Source organism: Osmerus mordax, chromosome 4 (genome assembly GCF_038355195.1).
Source record: "Osmerus mordax isolate fOsmMor3 chromosome 4, fOsmMor3.pri, whole genome shotgun sequence".
NCBI classification, from domain to species: Eukaryota; Metazoa; Chordata; class Actinopteri; order Osmeriformes; family Osmeridae; genus Osmerus; species Osmerus mordax.
In genome coordinates, this window is record NC_090053.1 from 20,580,189 (window position 1) to 20,604,665 (window position 24,477).

Below are 24,477 nucleotides of genomic sequence, written 5' to 3' on the forward strand. Positions count from 1 at the left end.
CCTTTGGCCCGGCCAGTGTGAAGCAGGCCAAGGAAGAGAGGGAGAGAGAGAGAGAGGGAGAGAAAGAGAGAGAGAGAGAGAGAGAGAGAGAGAGACAGAGAGATAGAGAGAGAGAGAGAGAGAGAGAGAGAGAGAGAGAGAGAGAGAGAGAGAGAGAGAGTGAGGGAGAGAGAGAGAGAGAGAGAGAGAGAGAGAGAGAGAGAGAGGGAGAGAGAGAGAGAGAGAGAGGGAGAGAGAGAGAGAGGGAGAGGAAGAGAGGGAGAGAGGGAGAGGAAGAGAGGGAGAGAGAGAGAAGGTAAGAGAGAAGAGAGGATGAGAGGGACAGAGAGACAGAGAGAGAGACAGAGAGAGAGAGACAGAGAGATAGAGAGAGAGAGAGAGAGAGAGAGAGAGAGAGAGAGGAAGAGCAAGAGGGTGACAGAGAGAGAGAGACACAGAAAGGAGAGAAAGTGAGAGAGAAGGTAAGAGAGAAGAGAGTATGAGAGGGACAGAGAGACAGAGAGACAGAGAGAGAGAGAGAGAGAGAGAGAGAGAGAGAGAGAGAGAGAGAGAGAGAGGGTGAAAGAAAGAGGGGGTGTCGGGAGCCCATGTTAATGCAAGCTGACAGGAGTGAGCACAGTCAGTGAGCTGTCTGTTTCCTGAACACAGAGGGAGGCTCTGTCAGGCTGGCCCTAAACACGGCAGCGACTTGGCCAGGAGCTCGACCGATCCTCGCTGTGGTCACGTAACGCCCAACCACAAACAGACCTCTCTAGACAGATCTCAGGTCTCAGATCCACACATCAACGCCAAGAGGCATGTTTGATGGCCGTCATGTGCCAGGTGAAGCCTGCATGAGAACTGGCCGTGGTCCTGGAATTCGTCCTGGCTTCTCACCTGCCGTTCAGCCAGGTCGATCCACAGCACACGGTGGAGGAGGTCTGGCCCAGCGCAGAGACAGTTTGTCTGCTTTTTTCAAACGCATTCAGCTTTAATCCACCCTGGAGTGGTATGGTGATTGTCTCCGGTGAGAGGGGGGGGGGGGAGGGGGGGGGGAGGGGGGGGGGAGGGGGGGGGGGAGGGGGGGGAGGGGGGGAGGGGGGGAGGGAGGGGGCAGTCCAAGGTCAAGTTTGTTGACCGCACTGTAAAGTAGCTATTTGATAAACCATTGATGTGAGCCAGGAGATAATGAAACAGAGCAAAGACCAGGACCAAGAGAGACCGCTCCTCTCTTCCCTATCTCTACCGCACACTGCTGCTGTTAGTCAGAGAGGAGCAGGGGGGACACTGTGCTCTCTCCAACACTGCTGCTGTTAGTCAGAGAGGAGGAACACTGTGCTCTCCCCAACACTGCTGCTGTTAGTCAGAGAGGAGGAACACTGTGCTCTCCCCAACACTGTGCTGTTAGTCAGAGAGGAGGAACACTGTGCTCTCCCCAACACTGCTGCTGTTAGTCAGAGAGGAGGAACACTGTGCTCTCCCCAACACTGTGCTGTCTCTGGGCTCTGGGCACAGATCGTCTCTCTCTGTCTGGTTCCTCAGGACGAGCAGGCGAGATGGAGAGCCTGCCCAAGATGGACCCGGGCTCCAACGGACACAGCCGGCCCCTGGACATCGTGCCCAGCGCGGACGACAAGATCCAGGAGAGGGGCCAGTGGGGGAACAAGGTGGAGTTCGTTCTCTCCGTGGCGGGAGAGATCATCGGCCTGGGCAACGTGTGGCGCTTCCCGTACCTGTGCTACAAGAACGGAGGAGGTGGGTCCGGCCTGCAGTCAGGTTGAGCTCTAAAAACATGTATACAAATAAATGTGAGATGTGTTTTGGGCTATTTTTCCTGGTTTATTGAGTGAGGTGTGACAGGGGAGGGAGGGAGAGAGGGAGGGAGAGGTGGGGGGGGAGGACATGCAGCAGGGACATGCAGCAGGGACATGCAGCAGGGACATGCAACAGGGACATGCAGCAGGGACATGCAACAGGGACATGCAGCAGGGACATGCAGCAGGGACATGCAGCAGGGACATGCAGCAGGGACATGCAACAGGGACATGCAGCAGGGACATGCAACAGGGACATGCAGCAGGGACATGCAACAGGGACATGCAGCAGCGACATGCAGCAGGGACATGCAGCAGGGACTCAGCCTACGCGGAACGCTCTCATTCTGACTGGATGCTAACATCTTAGTCTTAGTCGCGGTGGAAACCCAATTTCTTTATTGTACGCACAGAAATACACAATTGTGCTTCGAATTCAACAAGTCAACATTCACTTTGTGTCGACAATTACCTCATCCAAAGTGTACTCCTGTACGTCTGCCAGAGTTGCCTGGGGTTTTCAAACCAAAAGTCTGTTTTATTGAACAGCACTGGAGCCTTTGAGTATATTGGATTCCATGGCCATTAAGATTTACAGTGTTTTATTTGAATGGGAATGTGAAATTCCAAAAAAGTGCAAATTTTGTGGCATAAGATTAATTGTATGGCGATAAATAACTCCAATAAACAGGGATTTTTTTGGTATGTTCTCTCCAGGTAGATGCCAAAACTTGTAAAATACATACCATTTCAACCACATTCATGGCATTCAAATATTTGCACTTGGTTTGGCTTCATAGTATAGGAAAAAATACTCCACTATTTTGTGGAATTATGTAAGCCCCTCCCCTTGAGGCATCCATAAAGTTAGTCTTTCTAAACAGTGGGGGTGGGGTTATTCCTTGGTCAAGAGGTGAAAGGTCAAAGTTTTGTTTACAGTTCGAATCAGCTGTCAGGAATCAAGCTAGAATGTAAAACTTCAAAGCTTTCGGCTGACTGGATCATGCCATTGAAAAGAAAAATTTGTTCCAGTTCAGTCAGAAAACGAACCTGTCCCAGCTACACTTCCTGATCGCGTAAAGATCAAACTAAACGTGGTCTGCTGTGTGTCTCCTCCCCTCACCAGGGGCCTTCTTCATCCCCTACCTGATCTTCCTGTTCGCCTGTGGGATCCCTGTGTTCTTCCTGGAGACGGCGTTGGGCCAGTTCACCAGCGAGGGGGGCATCACCTGCTGGAGGAAGATCAGCCCTCTGTTTGAAGGTGACGCACAACATCCAGGGGAGAGAACCATGTTGTCCTAGCGTTCTCGTCTAGCACCCTCTCGTAGCTTGATGAATCGGCACCACAAGATCATCATCGGTTTTGTGTGTCGCTTTGTCGGAGTTATGTCACGGTTACAAAGGCAGAGTTTGTTCATTGTTCGCTAACATGGATGCCTACATGGGCTAATGATCCGATGTCTGCAAAGAATCCGAATAGAATCAAAGCATTTTTTAGCAAATCTGACTGCTGTGTCTGCGTGTGTGTGCACATCCGTGTGTTCATGCCAGTGTGGAGGGAGGAGGTTGGTGTGGATGTAACGGCTGGCACTCCACCAAGACTGGCTTCCTTCACAATATTCCTTTGCTTTCATCATTCAGCTGGGCCCCAGTTAGCACAAAATGACTGCAGTCATTCATACATGAACCATGGAGAGAATTGAATGGGGAACAGCATGCAATACCTTGGCTGGTTACGCAACACATAGTTCTCTACTTTGTTCAGTGCAGTGTCTTTACAAGTCTTCACCTCAAGTCTTTACAAGTCTTGCCTGTCAATTATGCAACTGCAAATTGCTAAGAATTTCATTTGACCTTTACGGATTCGTTGCGACATGTTGTACTTACATTTACATTTAGTCATTTAGCAGACGCTCTTATCCAGAGCGACTTACAGTAAGTACAGGGACATTCCCCCCGAAGCAAGTAGGGTGAAGTGCCTTGCCCAAGGACACAACATCATTTGCACGGCCAGGGAATCGAACCGGCAACCTTCAGATTACTAGCCCGACTCCCTCACCGCTCAGCCACCTGACTCCCCCCTAACACGTTATCCTTTCAGCCAGTGGCGGTCCTAGCACATTTGGCTCCCAGGTTTACCCCCCCCCCCCCCCAACCACAACTCAGAGATATGACGTGTCGCGGTTGGCACCGTCTGCTGGTAGTGCGTTTGAAACTCAAGGATAGCGGGAGGGTTTATTTAATTTTAAGCACTTGGGAAATTCCCTCCCCGGGTGACTGCCCGGTTCGCCCGTGCCTAAAACCACTACTGCTTTCAGCCAGGTCTAGACTGGGACTGAAGAACGGCCCGGGACTTTGAAACGCAGACCGGCCTACGGCCGTGTATTATTATTACTATTATTTTTTATTTTTTTTCATTATGCCGCGTCCGTTTTACCGTTGTTTGGAAAATCTCCCGACTCCCCCGGCGGCCAATCCGACCCTGCTTTCAGCTCAAGTCTCGTCCGTGTTTTTGAACGCTTATTGCTATTTCTTTCAAAGTGTCATTGATTTATTGTCAGTTGTTCTCCGATGTTACAGGAGTGGGCTATGCCACCCAGGTGATCGTGGCGCTGTTGAACTTCTATTACATCGTGGTGCTGGCCTGGGCCATCTTCTACCTGTCTCACTCCTTCACCTGGGATCTGCCCTGGGCCTCCTGCAACAACACCTGGAACACAGGTGAGAGGGGGGGGGGAGTCAGAACAATTATAAAGATGGTCTGTGATGTTTGTAACCTCACACCACCTCACGCATGGTGTGAGGTTCTCTGCAATCTGTACACCCTTCTTGGCCTCCATTTTGTTTAGCATTTGTTAAACTGACTAGAAAGTTCCTCCATCTCTCTCGCTAACGCCTGGGACACACTGCCTGCGATCGGCTGCGATCTGCTGCGACGCACCTGGAAGCGCCGCCTTTTTTCTTTCTGCGCCCATGTTATCAAATGGGACCGACCACACTGGCTGCGAAGCGCTGCGATTGGCTGCGATCGCCTGCGATCTGCAGCGACTGTTTCGGCAGCTGGTCGAATTTTTTCGCGAGACGCTTGCGAAATCGGCTGCAGGATGATGAAATACACCATATTAGTTGATATATTTGAATAAAAAAACGTTATTAAGATTTTACTCCATTAATTGTAGACTACGGTGAACATTTGTAAAGTTGTAGACTTTATAATTACACAATGTTGGTAACGAACGGCCTTTACATGTGGTTACCCTGATGAAAACGAATGAAAATAAACGGATTGATCTGTTGAGCTAGCATGCCCGTAGTTGTTTTGTTTGTTTGAGAGAAACAAGTTGTCACGCGTTGCACACAACACACACGCGTGCAGGCATAGCCTACCGAGAGAGAACCCCCATGTCGATTTCTAAAATCAGCATCAAATGAATTCTCGAAGTTGAAAAGCCCAGGGAGTTGTATGACCCCCAGCAACAATTAAGGACAACGTTGATAAGGATCATAGATATAGCCAATGCCATGTTTATGTACCATGTCAGCGTAAAGGAAAGCTCAGAGTAGCTAAAAGGCTTGGTGACCGGCGCGGAGAAATGCGCGTCTGGTGTGAACAGCTTTTGCTCAGTCGTAGCCGATCGTAGCCGTAGTGTCCCAGGCGTTACTGTGAACCACTTGTTTACGAAGGAACCCACTAAAGCCCTCCCTCCCTCAAGTCTCAATATTATGCCATACAACCTTTTTTTTTGAAAGGCTAAGACATTGATTGGGGGACCATTAAGCCTTTCAACAAAGCCTTCCACAGTCAGATCCGCACAGCTCTTAGACATGTCTGTGGGAGAATGGCGCCCAGGCCGGTGCAGATTCCTTTATCTCAGTCACATTTCAGCTTCCATCAAAGTTGACGGAAGCGTTGTAATTCTCGTTCGTGTTTCCCCTGGAAACCTCCACAAAGCCTTGGACTTCTTGTTCAATGTCCTTTTTTTTCTTTTCCTTTTCAAGAATCTTGTGTGGAGTTTCAGAGGAGGAATGATTCCATCAATCAAGCCCACTATGTGAACGGCACCTCTCCTGTCATCGAGTTCTGGGAGTAAGTGTTAGAAGGCCGGTCCTCCTGCCCTGGAGGGGCCGGTCCTCCTGCCCTGGAGGGGCCGGTCCTCCTGCCCTGGAGGGGCCGGTCCTCCTGCCCTGGAGGGGCCGGTCCTCCTGCCCAGGAGGGGCCGGTCCTCCTGCCCTGGAGGGGCCGGTCCTCCTGCCCAGGAGGGGCCGGTCCTCCTGCCCTGGAGGGGCCGGTCCTCCTGCCCTGGAGGGGCCGGTCCTCCTGCCCTGGAGGGGCCGGTCCTCCTGCCCAGGAGGGGCCGGTCCTCCTGCCCTGGAGGGGCCGGTCCTCCTGCCCTGGAGGGGCCGGTCCTCCTGCCCTGGAGGGGCCGGTCCTCCTGCCCTGGAGGGGCACCGCCTCAGACTAACTGCTTGTTTTCTTGTCAAAAGATTTGATTTCAATAAGTGCGGAAATGAAGAGATCTAGACGAGCATCTGGGGGGGGGGGGGGGGCACTCTACGTCAAATACGTATATACGTATACTACGTATATAACAAATACGTAGAGTGCGTGTGTTGTTTTATGGTAAAGGTAGTCATTTCACTGTCTACATACTGCAGGTGTGCATTATAAGACGCGTGTGTGTGTGTGCGCTCGCAGACGGAGGGTTCTGCGTATCTCTTCCGGCATCGATCACATTGGCTCTCTGAACTGGGACCTGGTTCTGTGCCTTGCCATCGCCTGGGTCATCTGCTACTTCTGCATCTGGAAGGGAGTCAAGTCCACCGGGAAGGTGCTGCCCCAACAATCTCACAATCTCTCTTTCTTTGTCGCTCTCTCTCGTTCTCTCTCTGCCTCTTTCTTCTCTCCCTCTCTCTTTCTCTTTCTATGCCTCTGTTTTTCTCTCCCTCCCCCGCTCTCTCTCTCTCTAACCCCCTTTTTATAAGTAAAGTATGTCAGGAAAGACAGGGAGAGAGAGAGAGAGAGAGAGAGAAAGAGAGAGAGAGAGAGAGAGAGAGAGAGAGAGAGAGAGAGAGAGAGAGAGAGAGAGAGAAGGGAAGACATACAGCTAATGGACCAGGCCAGAATTGAACCCAGACCACCCAAGCCATCTGGGGTAAGCCCTCAACCAGACAGTTCGGAAAACCATCCAACCAGTGTTTTGATTGGTTCCCCAGGTGGTGTACTTCACGGCGACCTTCCCGTACGCCATGCTGGTGATCCTCCTGATCAGAGGCGTGACTCTGCCAGGGGCGTCCAGGGGGATCGAGTTCTACCTGTACCCTGACCTGGGCAGACTGAAGGACCCACAGGTTTGTTCAGCGTTCAGCTTACATGCGCTCGTTCTGTACATGTCTGTCACATACAGTGGTCCGAAATGAACAACTGAACTCTTCCATCACGTGAACTTACATTCTCCTACTGCGGTGCTTCCAGCGCAAAGCTCGCCAGAGTCACAAACGCACATCCGCAAAACTGTGTGTGTTCACTCTGATGGAGCTGCCTGAATGGAGTTTCTAAACCCTGCCATGCAAACGATCCTCATGTCTCCCCACACTCCTTTTGGCGTTACCTATTAAGTAACTCTTCTTGAGGTACAGCTTCTTAATCTTATCTGACCCAACAAGACTGTCTCTTCAGGGAAACGGTACTTTTGCACAGACATACATTTACATTTTACATTTAGTCATTTAGCAGACACTCTTATCCAGAGCGACTTACAGTAAGTACAGGGGTATTCTCCCCGAGGCAAGTAGGGTGAAGTGCCTTGCCCAAGGACACAACGTCATTTTGCACGGCCGGGAATCGAACTGGCAACCTTCAGATTACTAGCCTGCTTCCCTCACCGCTCAGCCACCTGACGCCCGATACATACAGGCATGAGGATGGCGGAAGGGACTGAGTCAACGTGCCTCAAATAAACACTATGAACCAAAAATGACTTGTCCGATCACAACCGTACAGTAGGGGTGTATTAGCAAGGCTACAAGGTTATCACTTGGTCTGGTAGTACCAAATCCCTGAGGCTGGCATTGGTCTGGGGAACTACTTTACAAGTGGTGCGGGGGGACAGGCGAGGGTGAACAGGGGAATGAGGAATGCAGTCATCACAGCTCCCAGACTCCCCCACTCTGGTGATCAAACAGAGAGAATGCTATTTCGCAACCACTTCTCCATTTTGGCACCCGTCGTTCAGTAACACCCGAAAACGAAAAAAGGAGTGCCCCTCTTTAAAGCCTTGGAGGTCTCTCCGTGCTGAATACAAGCCTCTCTGTGTGTGTGTGTGAGTGTGTTTGTGCTTGTGTGTAAGTGTGTGTGCAGGCAAAGACAAGTTTGCTCCGAGTTGCTTTCTTGAGAACATCTGCCTTTGTGGCTGTGGCCTGTGCTTCTGTAGCTCGGCCGGCTTAATCAGAGGCTCTGATTGGCCGCCAGAAATCTGAAACGTGCCCCCGTCGCTCCTGGGTCTACTTTCACCCAATTGGGAGAACAAAGAGTGCCCTCATTGGGATTGGAACTGTGCTCTGGTGTTCGCAGGCTCGTGGAAAAGTACCACACTTGGCGCGAGGAAGCCCATAGATATAGAAAAGCAGGGTGCCAGTCTGACATTGTCAGGGGAGGAGGAGGAGGAGGAGGAGGGGGTGAGAGCCTGGGTTTAGGACTTAAGTTGGGGGGTGGAGAGTCTTTGGACTCGCTGGGAGGTGAAGATTGGCACCGAGCAGAAATGGGGTGATGAGAGGCCAACAATGCCCTGTGTGGCAGTGGGAGGAGGGCTTGACGATGGTGGGAACAGGCGCAGGCTGAAATAGACAGTGTCACGAAAAGTGCCACAAAGGTTCCGGGCTTCCCTGTACATAGGTCAACATGGGTTCAAGGCAAAGTGACCCCGGCTGGTTCCACAGCGACACCCCCCGGGGTGTGATTGTTTGAACAGTCCTTGTGAACCTTACCGGACGAAACTAGAGAATAATGTATGCTAGCTTCATCGGTCTCAGTGAAACTACCTCAGAACTGGAGGAAATACTGAAACTGTTTTCACATTGAAATCCTGATGCCGCCACATTATACTGTCTAGTTTCGTGAAGGTCAACAGTTAGAAGACGTAATATCATCCAACAAAATCTAGACATGTTGGGGACCAGACCTTGGAAAGCCACTCAAGGGACGTGAGTGTTTAGTGGAGTGTGATGTGTAGGTATGTCTCCTGTTCCCTGAGCCTGACGTGTGTGTTTAGTGGAGTGTGATGTGCAGGTATGTCTCCTGTTCCCTGAGCCTGACGTGTGTGTTTCTGGTCCTCTTCTCCGGCCAGGTGTGGATGGATGCAGGGACTCAGATCTTCTTCTCCTACGCCATCTGTCTGGGCTGCCTCACCGCACTGGGGAGCTACAACAAGTACAACAACAACTGCTACAGGTCAGAGACGAACCCGAACGGTGGTGTGATGGAAATAAAAGATCGACCTTTGTCAGCTTTTGATAACATAAGCACGACATTTCTGATAGGATTCAGCCAAAGGAATCTTTTTGTCCGGCTTCATACCGTGATAAGCACGTTGGGAGGGCGGGTTTCCATGTCGAGGGATCAACCTTGTATTTTGTCGGTCCTTACTGCTTACACATCACAACGATTAATAAATTAAGTGTGAAACTTTATATGGATCTGTCCATCTAAGACCAACACTAGCCCATGTTAGTTTACTAGTCATAGTAGCCGGTAAATTGGAGCAGGCACAATAAAAACTAGAGAGGATACAATTTCTGGGGAAATTGTAGGGTGTGCTTGCTTGCGTCGGTTGCACAGGGGTCTGTATATTTTATATAAAAATCCATCGGGCCTACTTATTATTTATAAAGATTACATAGATTTAAAAGCATCTTTTTTTTGCTGCTCATTTACAACTCAAAATACGAGTGAAGTGTAGAATGAAATATGATGTCTTCTCATTTCCCCTGCAAGAGGCAGCTGACAGGCTGAATCAAAACGAATACATTTGGCAGACCGGTGTACAAATGGACCTAATCTCTATGACTTAAACGTCCTTTTAAGTTGTCCCTTCTCGTGATATTTTCAGGCATTTAGCCTACTCATATTGCATTCATTCATTAATAAAGAACCCCCTTTGAAGATTATTCTACGACTTTACCGGCTGAAGATAGAATCGCGATTCAAACAGTACCATCTGCTAACTGAAAATATGCCCCCAAAAACGTAAATAAGCTTGACATTTATTTAGTGGAAAATAGCTCATTCATAAAAAGCTCACTGGTAGCGATCATTGTCAGTAACAACTCAAAATGCGATATAGCCCTGTGTGGAGAAGCTGCCCCGGTAAATTCTACTACTACAGTACAGTACTAGACTACTGCTGTGTTCGTCTTGATAGCGATTGCGTTGGTTGAATTCGATTAAACGTTCCGTTGTACGGTTTAGGCTGAAATTAATTATTTTAATGAACAGATTGACAAAGTTTAGGCTGTGGCAATGAAGTTCAGGTTAGTAGTCAGATAGTTTCCCTACTGAAAGACTTTTGAGTAAGGGGAGTGCCGAACATGTTCTGTTGCCGTTTGACTTAAACAGCTGAGGAGTTGTTGTTAGCTACTCACACTAGTGTCTCGGGTACAGTAGGCTACAGCGTTGCAGTGAGCTACACTGGTTTGAAACCACAGGTAATGGTAATTTCACCAACAAATCGTTTACTAATGTCAGAATAAATCCTACAACGAAAATGTATATGTGAGGAATGTTTATTTTAACGATTGAAAACAGATACATCATAGACCACTGTAGTATGTGTTGCCCGGGCAACACAGGCTAATGTCATGATGCTAATATGTCAGTGAAATAGTAGACTACTGTTTCCGAAAGTAGATGTACTTCCTTAATAATATCAACTTATATTGTACATTACACATCACAATTGTGTGTCATATCACAAAGTAAAATGAGTAAATATTTATCACCCTGGCCTCTTTGTTTGTGGCGTTTCTGCAGCTGCCTTGCAGTAAAGCTATAGTTAGCCTAGCTATCCCCCAAGTTAACAGATGCCAAACGAATGTTCTGCCAAAGGTAGTCACGCGTGTTTTCGTGAGGTTAGTGACGCAGTGACGTTAGTAACGTCAGTGACTGTGGCTAGCAAATTAGCCACCGTTAGCTTCACTTTTCGCCACAAAAACTTAATTTAAGCTTAAACCATGCAACGGAACGTAAATTCCAATAGAAGCAACTCAATCGCTACCAAGACAAAACTTTTGACACCTACGTTGTCTATGTAGGCCAAGTATTTACTGAGTTTTAGGGGGGCAAAAAGAAATAAAAATAAAAATAATAATAATAATAATAATATATATGTGAGAGAACAAAGGTTGTGCTCTCGCCGAAGGCTTGAGCACACCCAATAATAATAATATATATGTGAGAGAACAAAGGTTGTGCTCTCGCCGAAGGCTTGAGCACACCCAATAAATAAAAGGAAATTAAAAAACAAACAAAAAACAGGTTGGCTATTCCAAACTCCTCGTTTTAAGTGTGTCTCTTCTGTGCTTCCAGGGCCTTAAAGGCAGGGTAGGCAAGTTGCGTGAAGCTAGCTATTTTAGCTTCTTTTTGACACGATTCAAACCAAAATATCCCACCTCCTCCCTTCAAAGCCACTCCCACAAAACTACAGTAACGAGCATTGAGTGGAGGGGCAGAGTGCGCGCAGGTAGGTAGGTAGACAGACAGGTAGCCCGTCCAATCAATAGTCAGGGTACCTCTTAATGATTGGTCGTGTTTAATACAGTATTTTGACGCCCAAAGATGTCAGATTATTTCCTATTACCGTCAAACCTTCAGATATATTGGTTGCTATCAAGACGTGACGTTACTTTTGGCAAATATGACAAAAAGTGCTTCTCAAGAACATTGCCTACCCTGCCTTTAAGTGTGTCTCTCCTGTGGTTCCAGGGACTTAAGTGTGTCTCTCCTGTGGTTCCAGGGACTTAAGTGTGTCTCTCCTGTTGTTCCAGGGACTTAGATGTGTCTCTCCTGTTGTTTGAGGGACTTAAGTGTGTCTCTCCTGTGGTTCCAGGGACTGCATCGCGCTATGCTTCCTGAACAGCGGGACCAGCTTCGTGGCGGGCTTTGCCATCTTCTCCATCCTGGGCTTCATGTCGTTTGAGCAGAACGTTCCCATCTCAGAGGTGGCCGAGTCTGGTCAGTGGTGCTCCCTTGTCTCCCACTCATGCTCAGCACTTCCTGTCCAGCACTTCCTGTCCAGTATCACTCATGCATGCACAACCAGGAGAACCTGTCCATAACTGTGCACTGCAGCGTCAGAAACCCACTCATCTATACCATACTGGGCCATTATCTGTTCTTGAGTGACTGTTAATCTTTGCCCGTCCTGACGTCTAGAGTGTATGTCGTGTGTTGTTGTAAGTCAGAGTTTTAACACTATTGGAAACTTCTCTGTGATTCCCAGGACCTGGTTTGGCCTTCATAGCCTACCCCCGAGCAGTGTCCATGATGCCCTTCTCCCCTCTATGGGCCTGCTTCTTCTTCATCATGATAGTCCTGCTCGGACTCGATAGCCAGGTCAGCCTGGCACACCCCTTCCCCTGCACACGCACACTTCCTGTGTCTGCGAATTCATGTAGCACCTCTCTTCTCTCCGTGGCCCTAGTTTGTGTGTGTGGAGAGCCTGGTGACAGCCATGGTAGACATGTATCCTTCCACCTTCCGCCGTAAGAACCGCCGGGAACTCTTCATCCTGGGTGTGGCCATCGTATCCTTCCTCATGGGCCTCATCATGCTGACTGAGGTATGCCACAGCGCCACCTAGGGGCTCTCCACAGGTCCTACACATGCACCAGGACAGTCGAAATCCCTGCAGTTATGCGTGTCATCAAAATCAAATCATATTTATTTTATGGCTCTTTTTGCAATGTCACATTGACAGGGCTTCACACACGCCCATAGAAACCAACCAACATACTGGTTGGGTAAGCTCACTTTAACCCTTGTGTTATCTTCGGGTCATTCTGACCCATCAGTCATTGTGACCCACCGTCGTATTGCGACAGATTTACCGCATACAAAAACAAAGTGAAGCATTTTCTTTTAACAGCTGGGCTGTCTCAGACCCCCCACATTGCAAAGGTTAAAATAAAATTATTTTAATTTGTTTTTGTATTGGGTAAAATTGGGTAAACACAACGATGGTTCGTTATGAACCTTTGGGTCATGTGACCCGAAGACAGCACGAGGGTTAAGAATACACACAAGTCCCTGGAGAGATTTGTACCCGTTGTATTTACTCTCGAAGAGCCATTTGCTTGATGTCCGTAGGGGACCCAAGTATTAAACACGTACCTACAACATTAATATTATGAGCTTTTTATTAGCTAACTCTGTCTGGGAGATGAGCCTTCTGGGGAGAACTGGAATCCAGTTTGTGACCTTCACAGTTTGCCTCACTGCTTGTTAACATGTGTTTCCTACGTTTATTGTTCTTTTCTCCTCAGGGTGGCATGTATGTCTTCCAGCTCTTTGACTACTACGCTGCCAGTGGAATGTGCCTGCTCTTTGTGGCTGTCTTTGAGACTGTTTGCATTGCTTGGGTTTATGGTGAGTGTTTACGTCCAAGTTATGCAGGGACTGGTTTAGGGGGTGCAATAATGAAACAATGCTGCTCTTTTTTTCAGATAACATTCAGCACAATCATCCCCCCACTAGCTTCCAGCAGTGGGTCGCTTCATAGAAACCTTTCAGCCTCTTGTTTTTATCCTTGATAACTAAGAAATGTATTCCGTTTTGTTGTTGTTTAGTAAAATCATTAAAAAAGTTATTGAGGGACATCATTGATGTTGTTCCATGTCCTTGAAGTGAGTCATGTGAGGACGGTTGAAAGGTTTTCATGCAGACTCCTTCCAGCTCAGTCCGTATTGGCCTAAACTGCTGTTTGCATCTTTGCTACACAAGGATCAGGACTTACCTTTTCTCTCTCTTTCATTTCCTGCACAAAGGCGCAGACCGATTTTATGACAATATCGAAGACATGATAGGCTACCGTCCGAGTCCTGTCATCAAATACTGCTGGATGTTTTTCACGCCGGCCACCTGTTTTGTAAGTAACATTAATTTGACATTTTCAAAGATGTAAATGCTGTTCCCAACAGCTCAACTGCTCGTGTGAGAAAACAGCGTCTCCCAGTGGTTGCTCTCAAACCCAATTAAAAGGCGATGAAATACCAGCCTACACTATGCAAAGATTATACAACTGCTTGAGAGTTTTGCTGCTTTTAAACCCAAACAACAGCAGAGGGACACCGCAAACGTAAATGCAGGGCTATACGTTTCATAAAAAAACTTTTTGAAAAACTTTCTTGAAGAAAGTTATTTTTAACTGCCACATCCTCGTTTACTTAAAAATAAAAATAAAAAGTGTCTTTCCACCCACATTTGAAAACAAACCTGCGCCCCAGATTAAATGTATCTGCTTTTGCAGGGAACCTTTGCCTTCTCCCTGATCAAGTACACCCCTCTGAAGTACAATAATGAGTATGAGTATCCTGGATGGGGCTACGGGCTGGGCTGGGTCCTGGCTATGTCCTCCATGCTGTGCATCCCACTGTGGATGATCCACAAACTGTGGACTACTGAGGGCACCTTGAAAGAGGTGAGTTCAACGGGACCAAGACACGTCGTGCTACAAGCTAACGTCTACAGACATGCAGCACATTCATTTGCTCCTTATTTTAGTACTGAGTATCAGAGACCAGCAATGCACCTAGCATGCCTAGCATGCTGCATGCTAACAATCATGACCAACTATTTGTCGTTCTCTGATATTCAATGCAAACATGTGAAGAAAATGAACAAAGTGCTCTAGGGTTAGGGTTTGGGTGACCCTAACCCCTAACCTTTAACCCCTACACTCTAACCTCTTCACCCTAAACCCTAACCCCTACACTCTAACCCATAACCTCTAACCCATGCCAATGTTCTCCAAACTCTGATACTGACTTCCTTCTACTTCAGCGTCTTCAAGTTCTCACCACGCCGTCTGACGACTTACCCAAAACCAAGCGGGAACAGAAGAGGCTGCTGGCCATGTTTGCTGCTGACGGGGATGGCCCCCGGCAGAGAGGAGCCCCCACCAAGGACGGCTACTTGCCCGTCAGCGAGAAGGAGTCAAACTGCTAGAGGTGGCCTGTGGAGGAGGCTCGATCCAGCAGGTCTCGTGTCTCTGTCCCTCGACATGGCCCCGGCCCCATCTTAGTTTGTCTCTTTAATACCTCACACAGGACAAGGCGGTCCTTTCAGCTCCGATGCCGAGACTCCGATGCTGTGGCATCTCCGCTCTCCTGGTCCTCTCGGCACAGAATACTGTGTTTCTGGAACTTTCTGTTTGCTGCTTCGTGTACACACTCACATGAAGCCGCCGTCCTGTGACTTAGCCAGTTCCACCTTCATGCAGAAGTCGAACGCACTTCTGCACCCTTTGGGGTCTATGAACTAGAAAAGATACATGTTTTTTGTTTGTTGCTAGTTCGTCCACCCATGGCAGTTGAGCAGACCTTGTCGTGACTCATTCCTGGGGCTGAGGCCGTTTCCTGATCACATTTGCTTTCTACGGAAGCATTCTAGTTGTTCTTGGTTTCTTGCATATCTCTGATATGATGTTAGGCATATGGTGTAATAAGTTCAACATGTTATCGCAAAAGGCTAACTGGCGTGGAGGAAAGGGATGATGCATTTATGCACAATCCTTAAAGTTCACTTGAATTCATTCCGATTCATGAACAGAGTTGGAACTGCTTTGACATTGGCCGTTTCAGTTCCTTGTTTGCCTGTAAAATACGATTATTCTTCTTTCAGTATCTTTAGGTGTTCTGTTTATTTTTGAATGTATTGTAATTGAGCTGCATCTAGTTGTGTTGCGGCAACATCATAGTTTAGTATAGCATAGAGGAGAATCAGAATATGGCATTAAATATATAACTGAAAACACGCGGTTACATGAATATAGGATTCACATTTCGATATATTTTTTGTGAAGATACAATTCAAACGTGCACACTCCACTGAATCAGTATTTTTTTCAGTTTATTTTTCTCTTATGTGGTTAAGATAGAACTTAATATGTAACAGATCTACACAATCAGGAAAAAAAAAGTTGTTCATGCCAACAAACACTATTCTCTTTTCATGTTTATTTAGTTTATGCCTCTTTTTGTTGTACGTAAAATATATATATAAATGACAACTTGTGCATCATAGACTTGTTCATCATGAAGTTGATTGTCTTTATTCAACCAGAGGCTATTTGAATAAGCTATGCTACCCTGAGACTATCATGGCTGGATTCAAATGTACTACTTTTGATGCAAAAGCTTACTTGGACTGTGATGTAATCATTGGGTTTGAGCATTTTTCTAAGTACTGTGGAATTATTACTTTCTCAAATAATGAAATGAAAGAACATTGAAGCCTTGCCTTGAGCCTTGTGTAGACATTCCTCCCAACAACATGGTCTGGGTTGCTAGGGAACTGGGTGCATTTTCTTGCATGTTCGCAGAGTTTGGATTCATGATTTACATTGTAGTGTAGTTTGTGGTAAGATATAACAATGTATTAAATGTATAGTCTACTATAAACATTTGCACTAACAGGGTTCATAAAAAACTGCCAACTGGCATCTCTCAGAGATGCAAAGCTGAGTAGCCTACAGTCCAAGTGTGTTACAACTGACATTGTAAAATAAGAAAATTTATATTAAAAGTTTTGAAGAAAAGAGTCACTTTTATGTTTAAATATTTGATATCACATGATCATCGTCAATGTACAGTCCTACTGACGTAAAACGTATCAGACGCTTGAGAAAATGTAGAATTTTCAAAAAAGATTCTTCCTCAGATGGTGTTAATTCTTACTCTAGGCCTACAACTTCAACTTCTCGATAATGTTGTCTGAAAAACCCTATCAAACTTTTCAAAAGAATAATTGCGTGCGTGGCGGCGGAATACTCACTGGCTATAAGTGAAAGAGAAATATAAGATATCGAACATAACGTTTATTTAAATTGAGCTGAATAGCAAAATGTGAATGTGTATGTGCGTGCTTTCCGGTGTTGTATCACCCGATGCATGACTCTGGATTGGCACCCCCTCGCGGGAGCGCGCGCGAATCAAAGCGTGAAGGATTTCGTCTTGATATCGCAACCAAACGAATGGGACGAAGTCTCACATTATACTTTCTTTGTTAAAGAATTCAAGAGAAGAATCCAAATCGTCATTCAAACCGTATAGTAACGAACACGAACCAACATTCTTGCTCCACGACATCGCATTCTGAGGAAATATACCCAAGTATGATTACCAAAGGAAATGTATTTTGTTTAGCAGATTCAAAGTATAGTACACATGGCAAAGTATAGTACACATGGCTCTTCATACTAATGTATAGGTTCAAAGGTATGCGATTTTAATGCAGTTAGTCTGCGCGTAGGGTGGGTTACTCAGACAGGTCGAAAACAACAGCCTTCTAGTCCAGAATAGGCTATCAGCTGTCCTGAAAAGGGACCAAAGGTTCACATGCCTATAGCCTACAAAAGACAAGTACTAAAAACGATGTATCAACTATGTATCAACATCAAAAGAAATGTTCTCACCATCAAATCCTTTTTTAAGATAGGAAATATTACTCTTATTGTTTAAGTCAATGAAATAAATGAAAAAATAAAACATAATAATCCCACACCTACCATGGACTATTATGATTTCAGACCTGTCCACCCTATACATACACTTTCCTAGTCAGAGTTAGCAGGGGGTGCATTTCATGGCAAGAAGGAATAAAACTAGCCTGTCGTGAAATGCACCCCCCTCTATTGTCTGTTCTGTATATCCCAGCATCAAATTATTTTTACTGTACACTGAGGGCACTAGTATGAGTAACCACAGTAAGTTTCAGGCATTTAACACTTTCTTAGTCAGGGTTAGCAGGGAGTGCAATTCATGGCAAGAAAGAATACAACAAGCCTGTCGTTAAATGCACCCCCGTCTATTGTCTGTTCTGTATATCCCAGCATCAAATCATTCTTACTATACACTGAAGGCACTAGTATGAGTAACCACAATACGTTACAGGCATGTGACACTTTCCTACTCTGGGTTAGCAGGGGGTGCATTTCATGGCAAGAAGGAATACAACAAGCCTGTCGTTAAATGCAACCCCCTCTATTGTCTGTTCTGTATATCCCCGCATCAAATGAATCTTACTGTACACTGCAGACACTAGTATGAGTAACCAAAGTAAGTTACAGGCATGTGACACTTTCCTAGTCAGGGTTAGCAGGGGGTGCATTTCATGGCAAGAAGGAATACAACAAGCCTGTTGTGAAATGCACCCCCCTCTATTGTCTGTTCTGTATATCCCAGCATCAATCGATTTTTTACTGTACACTGAGGGCACTAGTATGAGTAACCACAGTAAGTTTCAGGCATGTGACACTTTCCTAGTCAGGGTTAGCAGGGGGTGCATTTCATGGCAAGAAGGAATACAACAAGCCTGTCGTGAAATGCACCCCCCTCTATTGTCTGTTCTGTATATCCCAGCATCAAATGATTCTTACTGTACACTGCGGGCACTAGTATGAGTAACCACAGTAAGTTTCAGGCATGTAACACTTTCCTAGTCAGAGTTAGCAGGGGGTGCATTTCATGGCAAACAGGAATACAACAAGCCTGTCGTGAAATGCACCCCCCTCCATTGTCTGTTCTGTATATCCCAGCATCAAATGATTCTTACTGTACACTGAGGGCACTAGTATGAGTAACCACAGTAAGTTTCAGGCATGTGACACTTTCCTAGTCAGAGTTAGCAGGGGGTGCATTTCATGGCAAGACGGAATACAACAAGCCTGTCGTGAAATTCATCCCCCTCTATTGTCTGTTCTGTATATCCCAGCATCAAATGATTTTTTACTGTACACTGAGGGCACTAGTATGAGTAACCACAGTAAGTTACAGGCATGTGACACTTTCCTAGTCAGGGTTAGCAGGGGGTGCATTTCATGGCAAGAAGGAATACAACAAGCCTGTCGTTAATTGCACCCCCTTCTATTGTCTGTTCTGTATATCCCAGCATCAAATGAATCTTACTGTACACTGCGGGCATGTAACACTTTCCTAGTCAGTGTTAGCAGGGAGTGCATTGCACTTACTACATCAAATGGAAAACAAGGCCTGCCATGAAATGCTCTCCCCCTGTATGTGTTTCTTCCTTATTTAATAGCATAAATGTAATACCAATACATGTGTATGTGTAGGGTGGACAGGTCTGAAATCATAATAGTCCATGGTAGGTGTGGGATTATTATGTTGTATTTTTTCATTTATTTCATTGACTTAAACAATAAGAGTAGCTAATATATCTTAAAAAGGGATTTGATGGTGAGAACATTTCTTTTGATGTTGATACATAGTTAATACATCGTTTTTAGCACTCGTCTTTTGTAGGCTATAGGCATGTGAACCTTTGGTCCCTTTTCAGGACAGTTGATAGCCTATTCTGGATTAGAAAACTGTTGTTTTCGACCTGTCTGAGTAACCCACCCTACGCGCAGGCTAACTGCATTAAAATCGCATGCCTTTGAACCTATACATTAGTATGAAGAGCCATGTGAAATAACCTGCTACACAAAATACATTTCCTTTGGTAATCATACTGCGGTATATTTCCTCAGAATGCGATGTCGTGAAGCAAGAATGTTGGTTTGAATGACGATTTTGAAGGATTTTCTGTTGAAAATAGTATCTGATATTTACATAGATAACAGAAATTCTTTTCTTGAATTCTATAACAAAGAAAGTAGAATGTGAGACTTCTGTCTCCCCTTCGTTCCTTCACTCTTTGATTCGCGCGCGCTCCCGCGAGGGGGTGCCAATCCAGAGAGAGAATGCATCGGGTGATACAACACCGCGCTTTAACCCAAAGCAATATTCAAATAGTGCATAAAGTAGGCTACATCAGAAAATCAAGGATATAATCCCTACAGTATTCCCTTGACGATAACCACCGAAATACTATCAGAACAATGCACTTCGTATCCTTGATTTCTGCTGTACTTTCTACATGCTTTCTTCCACTAGAGGTCACTGTAACCGTGCTGATGAAATCGTCACTGTTTACGGAAGTCAAAATGACGTGTCAATGTCTACCAGTGCATTGTGGGATTGAAGCGGAGCTGGCAATGGTGACAGTAGCCTTGGAACCTAGCTACATCTGAAAAGAACACATTTAGACGCTGTTAAACGGCACCGCTATCTAGTATAGAGATAATTATGATAATTCATGAAAATAACTTATAAACCCTTTATTAAGGAGAAACATATGCCCTTGTCATCGCTTCAATTCTCCATACGGACGGGCAGGGCGAAGCAGAAAAGTGGAATATTGTGTCAATGGACGCTTGTGAGGAGGTCCACGGCGTTTTTCCTTTTTTAAAGGTGGCGAATAAGTAGGCCGGGCATATTTTAGGATTGCAACTGCATTCCTTATTATTTTGATATTTTTTTATTACATTTTGGTTGAAGTCATCGTCAAAATGTCGACCAGTAGTCCCGAGGCGATAAAGAAATTGCTTGAGAACATGCAGACGGATCTGCGGTCTCTATCAATGGAATGCAAAAAGAAATTCCCTCCGGTGAAAGAGGTAGCTATCTGGTCTGCCGACTATATAACAATATTAGCTCTAGATCAGTCAATCATACAGGACAATAACTAACGTGATCTATTATCCACCTCGCCACTAGTTTATATAAGCATACGAATGCTGCTGCCACACAGGGATGCGGGGCTTGGATGTGAATTGGGAGCGTGTCGATCTTTCAGGACAGTTGTGCCTGCTGCATGACTGCAGTGCCACTGTATGGCATCGGTTATATTGTCAAATTGGATTGTATACAAATAAGAGAGGGACATGATGACTCCTAATAATGACGTGTAACGTTAGTATGTCCCTTAATTTGAGCTGAACGATGTTGCATCGCAGAGACTAAGACAGCGTGACATCCAAATATCTCACCAGGTAGTGATGTGTGAGCAGCGTGGAAGAATAGTGTTTACTTATTGTGTATAGGCTAAGTACTGTCCAAAATTGCATGACGTCTTGTATAACGGTAAAGGCTCAAATTAATATTTAATTACCAGATATTTCTTTAAAAGATAGGCTGTTATGCTATTCAGAAACCTTGGAAGAGTATTTGGCCTACGTTAAGTGTGCGTCGGTACAGTGAACTAACAGCATTGTTGTTGTGTGTTGAGTATCTCCATTGTCTCAGACATAGCTTCTGATGCATCTCATCTTCGTGACATCACAGCCTGATCTGAGAACAGAACAGGAGTTTATAGACTAAGTGATGTGACATAGTTCTGTCCTTAAACCTACAACAGACAAACATAACATAGCTACCAGCGTTGAACTAGGCTATTAATTGAGCAAGTCACCTTGGACACTCCTTAGCTACATGACCTGACTTTGACAAAACAAAGCAAACCTGTACTTCTACCAGAACTAAGCTGTGGACTAGGCTAGTAGATGCAACAGTTTGTCGTCCACTGATCAAATGGACATTTAAATAGAACAGTCTGATTTACCTTTGTTCAATTATAGGCCCATGACATAAACCATTACAGAACCTGTCTGTTTGAGGGGTTTAGCCAAATAAATCAGAGAATATCATAATTATCTAAATGTGGATCAGGGTGGTGAAAGGGTAAGGCTATAGAGCTCAATGCCTGTCCCTTCCCTTTACCTATATTTATAGTTTCTAGAGAAGAGATGGTTCTCTGTAGTCCACAGGAATGTGTTCCTAGATGAAACAGTCTAATCTGGGTTGCCTGTGGGCCCCAGATCAGAGTTTTACTCGGCCAGTAGTGATGGCCAGCAGGCAATACTCTGAGGTTGTTTGTTTTCCTCCAGAATGTAAATCATCTTCTGCCCAGGGAGATGAGAGAACTCAAATGAGCCATTGTGCCACTGAAACTCCGATCACACCGCCACATCAGTGTCTTAGAATAAATATGAATCATTGCTGGACGTTGTAGCTTCCAAAACCCGACTGTTGTATCACGGTCTGGGGGAACGCGATGATGAAGCCCGCTAGCATCTCTTTGTCAGGCGCACTTTCAATCAGGAGGTAATTTGTCTGTGACCTTAGGCAGAGCTGGATAAGAAACACATGGAGGCCTAGGGACATATTCATATGTCGCCTGCCGTTGTTACCCTGAGATAAACCTGTCATCGTGACCGACATACGAGACGGTGTCTGATCCTGTTCGTCCATGTCTGATGGCGACACCTCCGTCAGGGTCGTCTGGGTTACGAGAGAGCAGCAGAGAGGCAGGATACGCACTGATTTTACATTTTTACATTTACATTTTAGTCATCTAGCAGACGCTCTTATCCAGAGCGACTTACAGTAAGTTCAGGGACATTCCCCCGAGGCAAGTAGGGTGAAGTGCCTTGCCCAAGGACACAACGTCATTTGACACAGCTGGGAATCGAACTGGCAACCTTCAGATTACTAGCCCGATTCCCTAACCGGTCAGCCACCTGACTCCCTGGTTTTATGGCCATCAGAGCCTCACGCCCCAGACCTCTCTAGCGAGCGGCACCCTGCAGCCTCCTCTCAGTCTGGATGCGTGAGCGGGCTGGTGGCGGCGGAGGCAGGCGGTAGCTCTCGATGCAGCTAGCGAGGAACGCTGCACTATTTATGAGCCTAGGAAGCCGCCTGTATGGTGAAACACACATCCACTCTGCACACGAGTCATGTAGGCCTTGTGTCGGCAGACATAACAAGCCGATCAATAACTTTTTTAAAGGCCTGACGGAATCGTATACCAAGGGGTAGGAGGGAATAAGCTCCTTGAAATTATACGCGGCCCCATTCCAAAACCTGCAGGGTGGAATTTTCCCAGCATGTGTCTTTAGAAAGTCAGCACAACCGCGCTCATGCTGATTGGTTGCTTAGGGTCAGCGTTCAAACTGAACTTTATTTAAACTCAGAGGGTCACAGACTTGTTGGGACCTGATCTGACCTTGTGCTCAGCAGGGGAACACATGCGACCTGGGATGAGCCTGTCTGCTGAGCTTGTAGATTCTCTCAGACGAGAGGCCTCCTACGTTCTTCTACTGCGAGCAGAAGATCGTTGTGCTCCGTCATAACCTTTTTTGGGGATAGGGAAAGAGTTTTAGGGTGTGTGAGTGGGCATGAGATGGAAACACTGAGCTAGCAACCTTGTCTCCATATCCGGGTTGGGTTTAGGAACACATGGTTTCACTCAAGGCTGAAAATCCTGAAATGAAATCCTGACTGCCTGCTTCTCATTAGCAGCTGTGTGTTGTGCCCCTTCGACGTGGCTGGCCAGACTGGCCTCATCTGGATGTGACAGGGCTGACGTGCGCTTGTCTCTGACCCAGCTGTAGATCAGTAGCACCACCGTCATCCAAGACAGGACCAGATCTCGTCACGCGAAATCTCTCTCTCTCTCTGTCCATCATTCGTCACAGTCACCAACCCTGTCCTATTTTCATTTATTTACTGAGTCGTGTTTCTCTCTTAAGAATAGCCCATCTCTGACGGCATCTATCTGTTTCTCATCTTCCTCATCACGCCATCCATCCTTTGTCATCTCAACCTTCTCATGTGCCAGATCACGGCAGCCTTTGCAGCATTCAGATATTCACGTTCGCCTCATCCTAGCTGGGGGACAATGGCTAGTGTATGAAAAGGATTCAGAGGAGAACCCTAACAGGCTATTTATAACGTGGCAGTCTTACTTTCAGCTTTCTCGTCATTGTGGTGACACTGCTGCTGGCGTTGTTGTGGGGACGGTATTACGGACCAAAGATTCCCAGTTGTGCCGCACACACAGCCTGCATAGTGTTGCACAGGAGGGCCAGAGAGAAACTGACGACGTAGATCGGACTTCAACGCCTCTCAGCGTTAACAAGTTCTGTAGTTTAAGAGGTGAATGTAGGGAGGAAGTCCGTGGTGTTAAAACCAGAACTGAGCGCTTGTGGTGTCAGAATGTCAGTAAAACCTGCTATTCCTCCACACCCTCCTCACGACACAACTCCCCCCGGCTCCACCACCTCACTTGAGAACTTGCTTAGACAAGGCCACGCATCACGATCTGTCTGTTGCCAAACTTGTTTGTGAAGACCCACTTCTGGGCTCATCCCATGCTGCCGCTCTGGGATTCGAGGCACGGTCGATCGACACATCAAAGGGTCTCCTCACATGCTCCGTAGAGGCGGGATCTGGAGTTCATCTGGAGTCAGAAACAGGCACGGCGAGCGGAGCTCGTTCTGCTCCTGCTCTGTGGGTCAGGGTTAGGCCCTCCATGCTCGTTCTGCTCCTGCTCTGTGGGTCAGGGTTAGGGCCTCCAGGCTCGTTCTGCTCCTGCTCTGTGGGTCAGGGTTAGGGCCTCCATGCTAGTTCTGCTCCTGCTCTGTGGGTCAGGGTTAGGGCCTCCAGGCTCGTTCGGCTCCTGCTCTGTGGTTCAGGGTTAGGGCCTCCAGGCTCGTTCTGCTCCTGCTCTGGGAGTCAGGGTTAGGCCCTCCTGGCTCCGCTCGGAGGGACACAGCAGCGAAGGAGACTTTTA

At 46.5% G+C, this 24,477-nt stretch overlaps 1 protein-coding gene across 2 annotated transcripts; it reads left to right on the forward strand.

Moving 5' to 3' along the window:
• Positions 1 to 1,540: 1,540 nt before the first annotated feature.
• On the forward strand, positions 1,541 to 16,589 carry slc6a13 (solute carrier family 6 member 13). Of its 2 annotated transcripts, XM_067234009.1 has the most exons (14): positions 1,541 to 1,734; positions 2,920 to 3,054; positions 4,374 to 4,514; positions 5,793 to 5,880; positions 6,490 to 6,622; positions 7,008 to 7,142; positions 9,137 to 9,240; positions 11,894 to 12,018; positions 12,287 to 12,399; positions 12,488 to 12,625; positions 13,329 to 13,431; positions 13,830 to 13,930; positions 14,312 to 14,482; positions 14,845 to 16,589. In XM_067234009.1, the coding sequence occupies exons 1-14, from the start codon at positions 1,554 to 1,556 to the stop codon at positions 15,007 to 15,009; spliced, it is 1,833 nt and encodes a 610-aa protein (XP_067090110.1). In that variant the 5' UTR covers positions 1,541 to 1,553; the 3' UTR covers positions 15,010 to 16,589. The 2 variants fall into 2 exon arrangements, with proteins under 2 accessions (XP_067090110.1, XP_067090111.1); XM_067234010.1 differs by lacking the exons at positions 2,920 to 3,054; positions 4,374 to 4,514.
• The last annotated feature ends 7,888 nt before the right edge of the window (positions 16,590 to 24,477 follow it).